This window comes from Panthera tigris, chromosome A3 (assembly GCF_018350195.1).
Source record: "Panthera tigris isolate Pti1 chromosome A3, P.tigris_Pti1_mat1.1, whole genome shotgun sequence".
Lineage (NCBI taxonomy): Eukaryota > Metazoa > Chordata > Mammalia > Carnivora > Felidae > Panthera > Panthera tigris.
In genome coordinates this window covers 31,386,770-31,396,952 of record NC_056662.1, presented here as the reverse complement: position 1 = coordinate 31,396,952, position 10,183 = coordinate 31,386,770, and the positions used below count along the sequence as shown (strand labels likewise).

Below are 10,183 nucleotides of genomic sequence, written 5' to 3'. Positions count from 1 at the left end.
TCCTCTGACGGGGCCGGGCCAAACCCGCTCTCCAGTTTGGTCCATTCTTGCTATCAGCATCCCGCGGCGCCCACACTTGGAGTCGTTTCCAGTTGTGTTAAGCCTGGAGAGGCAGGACACAGCTTGATGGCTGGGGTCTTCTTTCTGCTGGTGTTGGGATCTCGAGTTTCTTGTTTTTGTTTTGTTTTGTTTTTTCCCAAGGCCCTCCGATGCGTTGAACCCGGTGGTGCCCCATCTCCTAAGGGCTCAGTACTTCCGAGACTTTATTTTCCTTTGCCGTGGGGATCTTGAGGCACTGAAAACATAAAGGACTCGGGACAGTTTCAGCCCTCAGGCCCTCCTGGATCCTCCCTGATATCCCCTTCCCCTTACTCCTGCCCCCCCTTGGGGGCCGTTTTCAGTTAAGCCGGGTCTTGGAGCAGCCACTACCACTTTCAGAGGACAGGGACCTTGGTGACAAAATGTGGTGCTTCCCAGTCAGGGTTGATTCTGGGGGAGAACTGGGGGGGGGGAGCTGTCCAAGGAGACAGGGAGCTGATCACAAAAGTGGGAGCAGGGAGGGGAAGCAGACAAAGCGTTTCTTGTTAGATCTGGTTCCCAAAGCACAGAGGAGCAGCAGCAGAATTCTCTCCCACCCACAGCCCCCTTCACCAGCAGAATCCTGGGCGGATCCTCATTCCTGCATCCCACAGACTCCTGTCCAGCCTCCACTGTCCAGGCCCGGTCTAGGCAGCGGGGATTTGGTTTATAGGAAGATCAGTGCTCAGACAGCATAAATCACTGGCCCAGGATGACTCAGCCTGTTCATGTGAAAATGGATTTGGTGATGTCCATGTCCAAGGTTTGGCCAGGACATAGGGGCCAGTGCCCTGCTTTGGAGGAAAGACCTTGCCGTGTGTCCCGATCCTCCGGCTTCATTGTCCTTGACCAAAAGGTGACACGGCATGGTAGCTGCTGTGGAAGCCTGGGCCAACCGCCTGGAACAAGCTTGTTAAACTTTTTGAAGACCTTGTGGGAGTTGATGGTGGGAAGGAGAGAGTGACTGGGCAGTCAGACTGGTCCCGGCTCCTGAGAAAAAGACAGACATGCAGGCTCTTCGTGGGTGTCTCTGGAGAATCTAGTTCATCCTATGCCCAGTACCTCCTGAAAGCCAATGGGGGATTTCCCAGTTTCCAGACCTCATGTCCTCTCTCCCCCAAAGTCTGGGTAATTCTGTCTCAGGGTAGTCACTGGGTCTGGTTGGCTTCCACTTGGGGAGCTCTGGGAGAATATTACCAGGTATTTTCCTGCATGTTGCCCACTGACTGTGTCTCCTTCCAGGGTCCAGGATGGCGTGGTGACTCTCCTCAAGGATGTGGGCGGGGTGCTAGGCTCGGCGACTCACGACAGCAGAAGGTCTGGATCCCCAGCTCAGAATTCTCACCACTCCACCTGCAGTCTCCACCATGGCAGCCCAGAATGGAAACACTACTTTCGCACCCAACTTCAGCCCGGCTCAAGACCATACCTCCTCCCTCCCGTTCAACTTCAGTTATGGTGATTACGACCTCCCTCTGGACGAGGACGAGGACATGACCAAGACTCGGACCTTCTTTGCCGCCAAGATCGTCATCGGTGTGGCACTGGCGGGCATCATGCTGGTTTGTGGCGTCGGCAACTTTGTCTTTATTGCTGCCCTCGCCCGCTGTAAGAAGCTGCGCAACCTGACCAACCTGCTCATCGCTAACCTGGCCGTCTCTGACTTCCTGGTGGCCGTCATCTGCTGCCCCTTCGAGATGGACTACTACGTGGTGCGCCAGCTCTCCTGGGAGCACGGCCACGCGCTCTGCGCCTCTGTCAACTACCTGCGTACAGTCTCACTCTACGTCTCCACCAACGCCTTGCTGGCCATCGCTATCGACAGGTGAGGGTGCCGGTCCAGGGTAAAGATGGGGGCTGGGCCAGGTGGCCCCTTTCCTCACTTCAGCCCCGACAGGTTGGCGCCGCTGCCGATTCGGAGGCTGGCTCATCTATTCAAGGCAAGAGGAGACCTGATTTCCTCACTTGGGGCTCACGATCCCCCCCAGACGTGGGCGAGAGGGAGGCTCCTGAGCACCCCCAGCTCTGGGCCGTGCCTGCAGATACCACGTCTGCCACAGAGTGGGTGCAGGCATGTCACGTGAGCGCGAGCAGCCACAAACACGACCGAACGCAAAAGCAGAAAGTTTAGGCCACGTGAGACTTCACCAGGGCACCTTCCGGTCAGGGTCACGCGTACCAAGTTTGTCCTGTAGCCAGTACCCAAGTCAAGATGTGGAACATTTATTTGCATCACCTAGAAAACTCCCTTGTCCCCCTTACCAGTCAGTTCGCACCCCACACAACCACGGCTCTGATCTCACTCATCGTCGTTTAATTTTGTCTGTTCTTTAACTTCATAAAAACAGAATCATAGGGTAATGTACCCTTGTTTCTGGTGCCTTTGTTGTAGAGCTGATTTTAATTTTTTTTTTTAAGTTTATTTATTTTTGAGACAGAGAGAGACAGAGCATGAACGGGGGAGGGTCAGAGAGAGAGGGAGACACAGAATCGGAAGCAGGCTCCAGGCTCCGAGCCATCAGCCCAGAGCCCGACGCGGGGCTCGAACTCACGGACTGCAAGATCGTGACCTGAGCTGAAGTCGGACGCTCAACCAACTGAGCCACCCAGGTGCCCCAGAGCTGATTTTAAAATAAGATAATCGCCTATTTGTAGAAAAGAGGGAAGGACATCCTTGCCTTTGTTTCCTTGCGTACATCCATGGGCTCATTTGCATACATTTGCATGAGATGTTCTGGAAGTCCTTGCTCTGTTATAAATTTATAAAATCTACAAAATTTCTAGTAGCAGCTTGTGACAAACCTTACACGTGTTTTATTTACGCAAACAGCTATAGAGCTATAAGCCAGTATCAGGTCACCGGTGGCTCTGTTTGAGGGGGGCAGCTGGTAAAACATCCTCTTGGTCCACGGTGTGCTGAAACTCATTTTTAAATATTTTTTTATTATTTTCTTAAATGTTATTTAAAAAAATTTTTTAATGTTCATTTTTTTTTCTTTTTTTGAGAGAGAGAGAGAGAGAGAGAGAGAGAGAGAGGGTGCGAGCAAGGGAGGGGCAGAAAGAGAGGGAGATACAGAATCCGAAGCAGGTTCCAGGCTCTGAGCTGTCAGCACAGAGCCCGACACGGCCTCGAACCCACAAACCGCGAGATCATGACCTGAGCTGAAATCAGACGCTTAACTGACTGAGCCACCCAGAGGCCCCTAAATTCATTTTGATGATGTGTTTTTTAAACATCTTTTTTCCCTTCTGTCTCCTTTGAACTCTTCAGTTTTTTCCTTGCTCTCAGTGCTATTTAGGTTTGTCGTCCCTTTTAATGAGGCAGTTCATTATTTTTCATAATGAAATACACGTAGAGGTCTAAGAGGCATCTTCTTTTTAAAACATAATTCCTGCAGGATAAACAACTCTGTTATTACAGCTCTCCAACCCTAAAACCAGTGTTTGTAAGATGTAACTGTCCAGCAACTGCACAAAATCCCCGAGGGCAAATGATACAAAGTCAGATTCCTAGCCCCCACCCCCCAGCCCTACTAAATGAGAATCCCTTGGGCTAGGTCCCAGGAATCTGCATTTTTATCCAATTCCCTGAGTGATTCTGATGCTCACTCAGGTGAGAGTTATCCCTGTCCTCATCCCCTTTGACCTGTGGAAACCTTTGTCTTTATAACGTTGGGGGTTTGGGCGACGTAGGAGTCTCTTAGGAAGCAGCCATCCAGTCATAATACAAAGAGTGGTTCCTTTTTCACCCTGAACCAGCTCTGCCGTCAGATTCCCAGCTCCATCCACAGCTCTGCCATTCTGCCCATCACCCAGGCAGCAAATGTTACCATCATTCTTTTTTTTTTTTTTTTTTTTAGGTTTTTATTTGAATTCCAGTTAGTTAACATACAGCGTAATATTAGTTTCAGGTCTACAGTATAGTGACTCAATACTTCCTCACAGCGCCAGTGCTCATCGTGACAAGTGCACCCCTTAATCCCCATCACCTGTTCTGCCCATCCCCCCCCCCACCTCCCCAGTTTGTTCTCCATTGTTAAGAGTGTATTTCTCTGTTTCTCTCTCTCTTTTCCCACTTTGCTCATTTGTTTTGTTTCTTAAATGCCACATATGAGTGAAATCATATGGTATTTGTCCTCCTGACTTATTTTGCTTAACATTACGCTCTCTAGCTCCATCCACGCCATTGCAAATGGCAAGATTTCATTTTTTTTTTAATGTTTACTTATTTTGAGAGCGAGAAAGAGAGAGAGAGCCGGGGAGGGGTAGAGAGCGAGGGAGAGAGAGACACTGCCAAGCAGGCTCTGCGCTGTCAGTGTAGAGCCCCATGCGGGGCCCCATCTCACAAACTGTGACATCATGACCTCAGCTGAAATCAAGAATCTGACACTTAACCCACTAAGCCAACAGGCACCCAAGATTGCATTCTTTTTGATAGTTAAGTAATGTTCCATTATATATATATGTATATATATAATCACATATGTATATATATAATATAATCACATATATATGTATATATATAATATAATCACATATATATATCTGTATATCACATCTTCTTTATCCATTCATCAATAAATGGACACTTGGGCTGTTTCCATAACTTGGTTATTTATTATAAATAATCCTGTAATAAACATAGGGGTGGGTACATATATCCCTTTGAGTTAATGTTTTTGTATGCTTTGGATTTGCTGGATCATAGGGCAGTTCTATTTTTAACTTTCTGAGGAGCCTCCATACTGTTTTCCACAGTGGCTGCACCAGTTTGCATTCCCACCAATAGTGCAGGAGGTTTCCTTTTTTTCTCCACATCCTCGCCAATCCCTGTTGTTTCTTGTATTTTTTATTTTAGCCATTCTGACAGGCGTGAGGTGCTATCTCATTGTGGTTTTGATTTGTATTTCCCTGATGATGAGTGATGTTGAGCATCTCTTCATGTGTCTGTTGACCATCTGGATGTCTTCTTTGGAGAAGTACCTGGTCATGTCTTCTGCCCATTTTTAAGTTGGATTATTTGCTTTGGGAGTGTTGAGTTGTAGAAGTTCTTTATATATTTTGGATACTAGCCCTTTATTGCATATGTCATTTGCAAATATCTTTTCCCGTTGTGTAGGCTGCCTTTTAGTTTTGTTGTTGTTGTTGTTTTTAGAGAGGGAGTATGAGCAGGGGAGAGGGGCAGAGGAACAGAGAGAGAGAGAGAGAGAGAGAGAGAGAGAGAATGAGAATCTTAAGCAGGCTCCATGCTCAGTGAGGAGCCCGACTCAGGGCTCAGTCCCATGACCCTGGGATCATGACCTGAGCTGAAATCAAGAGTCAGACACTCAACCGCTCAACTGACTGAGCGACACAGGCACCCTGCCTTTTAGTTTGGTTGATTGTTTCCTTGACTGTGCAGAAGCTTTTTATTTTGACGCAGTCTCAATAGTTTATTTTTTGCTTTTGTTTCCCTTGCCTCAGGAGACATATCTAGAAAAAAAAGTTGCTACAGAGGATGTCAGAGAAATTACTGCCTGTGCTCTCTTCTAGGATTTTTATAATTTCAGGTCTCACATGTAGGTCTTTAATCCATTTTGAATTCACTTTTGTGTGTGATACAAGAAAGTCGTCCAGTTTCTTTCTTTCCCACGCTGTCTTCCACTGGAATGCAGGAAGCAGAGCCTGAAATGCCAAGGTGAGGGTTGCTAGGGAAATGGTGGTTCAGTAGCCAAGAGGACTCTGGAAACAGAACTAACTCAGGATTTCATCTCTCTCTCTCTTTCTCTCTCTCTCTCCTTCCCTCTCAACCCCCCTCCAATATAGTTCCAGCAAGAAAAGTATCTTGATAACCAATGCCAGAGAGAATTTCTACATTCCTGCTTCTTCTGTCGTGGACTCTTAAATTCTAGTATTTTCGAATCCAGTAACAACTTCCTCATTACAAAAGAGATTCCAAAATTCAGAGTTGTCATCAAATAAATCAGAAAGGAGGGGCTCCTGGGTGGCACAGTCGGTTAAGCTCTGACTTTGGCTCAGGTCATGATCTCGCGGTCCGTGAGTTCAAGCCCCACATCAGGCTCTGTGCTGGCAGCTCGGAGCCTAGAGCCTGCTTCAGATTCTGCGTCTCCTCTCTCTGCCCCTCCCCTGCTCGTACTCTCTCTCTCTCTCCCTCAAAATCAAATAAACATTAAAAAAAAAGAAGAATTAAAAAAAAAAGAAAGAAAGAAAGGCAAAAACACTGGCCTAGGAGTGACTCAGAACATCTGGGTTCCAAGCTGGATAAATCCATTATGCTCCTGGGACTTAGTTTCTTCATCTGTGAAACAGAAATAATAATAACTTGACTGACAACCTCTCCAGCTTTTTGTCAGGTTCTGAGAAGGTAAACCGACATAAAGCATGTTGGAAGCTATAGTATTTTGTTAAAACTGATCTTTCTCCATGACTTGTCCATTGGCAAGAGGGACAGCCACAAGGTCTTTGTTACCATCTGTCTGCGTGGATGCGTGTTTCCTGAGATCAGCACCCTCCTAGGGTCTCTATGAGCTGAAATAACATCTCTCCCAAGTCCTCTGCACGTAAATCTCACCCTTCTTCTGGCAGTGGCATTCAGAAATGGCAGTAGATAGCCCTTCTGATATTTCCACATAGAACAGGCATGTGTTACCAAGGAGTAAGGTGCACAGGGAAGCCTGTGTCTCTCTCACTGGCCTGTGTCAGGGTTTGTAGGTTTACTTCATTGACTATGAAGTGGCCCCTGTGCTCACAGAGAAAAGCCCTACTGTCCAGTATCAGTGTCATCACTTTGGGAGTGAGAGTTTGGCCGTCCATCTTTCTTATCGTTTTGCCTTATTTTTCAATTGGTTTTGAACCTGAGTGCTATTTATTAGGCTGTTATATTGGAAAACCTGAAACTCCCTGTGCTGCTTTGACATCCTCGAGCCCCACAGGGCCCCCAGGGTCCCTAGCCATGAGGCCCTCTGTCCTCGCCAGGTATAGCCCTCTACCCAGCAGGAAAGGCTCTTGACCTGCTAGTCTTGTCTCGGCTGGACCAGCTGCACCCTCAGTCCTCAACCTGATGCGTGTCACCTCCCTATCAGGTGGCAAAATTATTCAAACAAGCCGATCACATCCTCTCATGGGAGCCCAGGGTCACTTAATCCTCTTGTCGCTACAAAGCCTGCTGCCCACCACCCCTGCTGGCTCATTCTGTTCCTGTGTGCCACTCCTATGTGGCCCCACATGCTTGGCAGTGTCCCTCTCTCTGGGCGGTGAGTGTAGGTGACTAGTTAACTGCTCTAGGGCTCATCCGTCCACTGCCGGGTGTTGTGTGTTCACTCACCTCGTTCTCCGTAGGGCAGGGGAATCCTGCCTTCATCAGCGGGTGAATAGGACGTGGTCAGAATCTCACAAGCTCCATGAAGCGTTCCCGGACTACATCGCTAACATAATGACCATGTCTTCCTTCAAGTCGCTCTTGACCTGTCACTTGGTTATTCTAGTTTCTGTGTGGAAGAAAAGCTCCCAGAGGTCAAGGACTGTGTCTTCTACTCTGTCTCCGTTTACACAGGTTGGGCCCACAGCAGGACCAGCAACCTGCTGTGGATTTACCAGGTTGTAGCAGATGCTACTGATACGCTCCTCTCAGACCCCTTTGCTCCTGTCACGTCTGCGCCCCTGTCCACTCCCACCTGTCAACACCCGCGTTTCTTTGTCCGAAGGCCTCCTCTGGCTCCCCCAACAATGACTTAGGAGAGTTGGTGTATAAATACCCCTGCTCCCTCCCACTCCTGGGGGAACTACACCTGCTCCAAGAGTTCCTCGGCAAGAACGAGCACCAGTGAAACCTTGCTCAATAGTGCAGCCTGTAGTGACCCCCCGAAGGGCTCCAACCTCTCCCAGGCAGGGTCACTCACTGGAACGAGCAGGATAAAGCTCTAACGTTGTGTGCCGCTTTGTGGTGTCGAGGCAACTTCACACACCTCATCTGAGCTTGAGACAACCCAGGAGGTGGGTGTAAAAGCTCTGTATCAGGAGCCGGGATCCTGGTCCCTGCACCGAGTGAGGTTGGGCAAGTCATTTACTTCTCACGTTAGACTCCTTAAATTCCACCCTAAACCCACCCCTACGCTCCTGCTCTGTAATGCAGGATGGTCCCTGGGGGGGAGGGGAGAGGAAAGCCCTAGTGCACTGCCCTGAAAAGGCCCCTACCTCTCTCTGAGCTCCAGAGCCCTTTTTTCACCTCAAAACCATGAGGTATTTGGAATAAAGAGTTTTGAAAGTATTAAGTTCTTGGGCAGAATGGCAAGACTGAAAGCCAAGGTGGTGTCAGTGGGACTAATAATAATAACAAGAACGCCACATATATTTATTGAACACCTACTACAATGCAAAGCATTTGACAAACATTATCATGTTTAATATTTACAGCAGCCCCACAAGGTAGGTTGTCATTTTATCCCATTTGCATTTGAGGAAATAAATCTCAGAAGGGCTGAGTGATTCCCTCCAGACCCCAAAGCCACTAAGGGGGAAGAGCTGGGATTTATTCCACCTGTTTGCCCAAAGCCTGTGCTGTTTCCACTAAACCACTGCACTACTCCAAATAATGTTGCTAAAATAAGATGAAGTCTGGTGAAGCTGGATAATTACATGGGAACTCACTGTGCCATCCTGTTTTTGTGCCTGTTTGGGCTTAGATCGAGACTAATGTTTCCAAGCACATATCATTATTACTGATGGCTTTCCTCCCCCGCCAGATATCTCGCCATCGTCCACCCCTTGAAACCACGGATGAATTATCAAACGGCCTCCTTCCTGATTGCTTTGGTCTGGGTGGTGTCCATTCTCATTGCCATCCCATCGGCCTACTTCACAACAGAGACGGTCCTGTTCATCGTCAAAAGCCAGGAGAAGATCTTCTGCGGCCAGATCTGGCCGGTGGACCAGCAGCTCTACTACAAGTCCTACTTCCTGTTCATCTTCGGCGTGGAGTTCGTGGGCCCCGTGCTCACCATGACCCTGTGCTACGCCAGGGTGTCCCGCGAGCTGTGGTTCAAGGCCGTCCCGGGCTTCCAGACAGAGCAGATCCGGAAGCGGCTGCGCTGCCGCAGGAAGACGGTGCTGGTGCTCATGTGCGTCCTCACGGCCTACGTGCTGTGCTGGGCACCCTTCTACGGCTTCAGCATCGTGCGCGACTTCTTCCCCGCCGTGTTCGTCAAGGAGAAGCACTACCTCACTGCCTTCTACGTGGTCGAGTGCATCGCCATGAGCAACAGCATGATCAACACCGTGTGCTTCGTGACGGTCAAGAACAACACCGTGAAGTACTTCAAGAAGATGCTGCTGCTCCACTGGCGGCCCTCCCATCACGGGAGCAAGTCCAGCGCCGACCTGGAGCTCAAAACCAGCGGCATGCCGGCCACCGAAGAGGTGGACTGTATCAGGCTCAAGTGACCGCCTGGTGCTCTGAGGTGGAAAACCCGAAAGCCAGCACTCCGAGCACAGTCCACCAGTAACCAAGTTCACACAGGCTGCCTGGGAAAAGGGCAACTGTGTTCCCACCTCGCTGCCCTCAAGGAGCAGATGCTTCTCAGTCATGGTGGGCGGTGAGACTCAACGCAGCTGACGTGGACTGGACAGCTCCTGTGTGCCGGCCACACCAATGAGATTGGACAAGGCGACAGGAGCTGGCATTTACCAGTTACTGTGTGCAAAAATTAAATAAGAAAAAATGTCAGAAGCTATTGGTGTCACCAAGCGATGGCCAGTCAGAAGCCTCACATGGTTATTGGCACTCACTCTCCATCTACCTACCCTCATTCTCTATCTCATCAGTTTGCAGGAAAGGCAAAAGGCTATAGAATAAGCCACTTAGACGTGATGGAAATGTAAGGATAAGTTCGTCAGAGTGTGGGGTTTACAGCCTTTTAGGAAGAAGTTTCATGCCATCATGTTGAACTTTCCCACTCAGCTCCCATTACCTCCCTAAGGATATTCTTCAGGATTCTGGCTGTGAGAAAAGAATTTTTCTCATAACCAGGCCATTGGTTAGCTACAGTGGTATGATTTCAAAGTAAAGGACCAAAAAAACTCTCTTTTCCACTGATGCTTGAAAGCTCAT

At 48.8% G+C, this 10,183-nt stretch overlaps 1 protein-coding gene across 1 annotated transcript; it reads left to right on the top strand.

Moving 5' to 3' along the window:
* The first annotated feature begins 1,366 nt into the window (after positions 1 to 1,366).
* PROKR2 (prokineticin receptor 2) lies at positions 1,367 to 9,516 on the top strand. The gene is made up of 2 exons (XM_007073234.3): positions 1,367 to 1,903; positions 8,820 to 9,516. Exons 1-2 carry the CDS (start codon positions 1,446 to 1,448, stop codon positions 9,514 to 9,516), a joined length of 1,155 nt encoding a protein of 384 aa, XP_007073296.1. The 5' UTR covers positions 1,367 to 1,445.
* Positions 9,517 to 10,183: the final 667 nt, after the last annotated feature.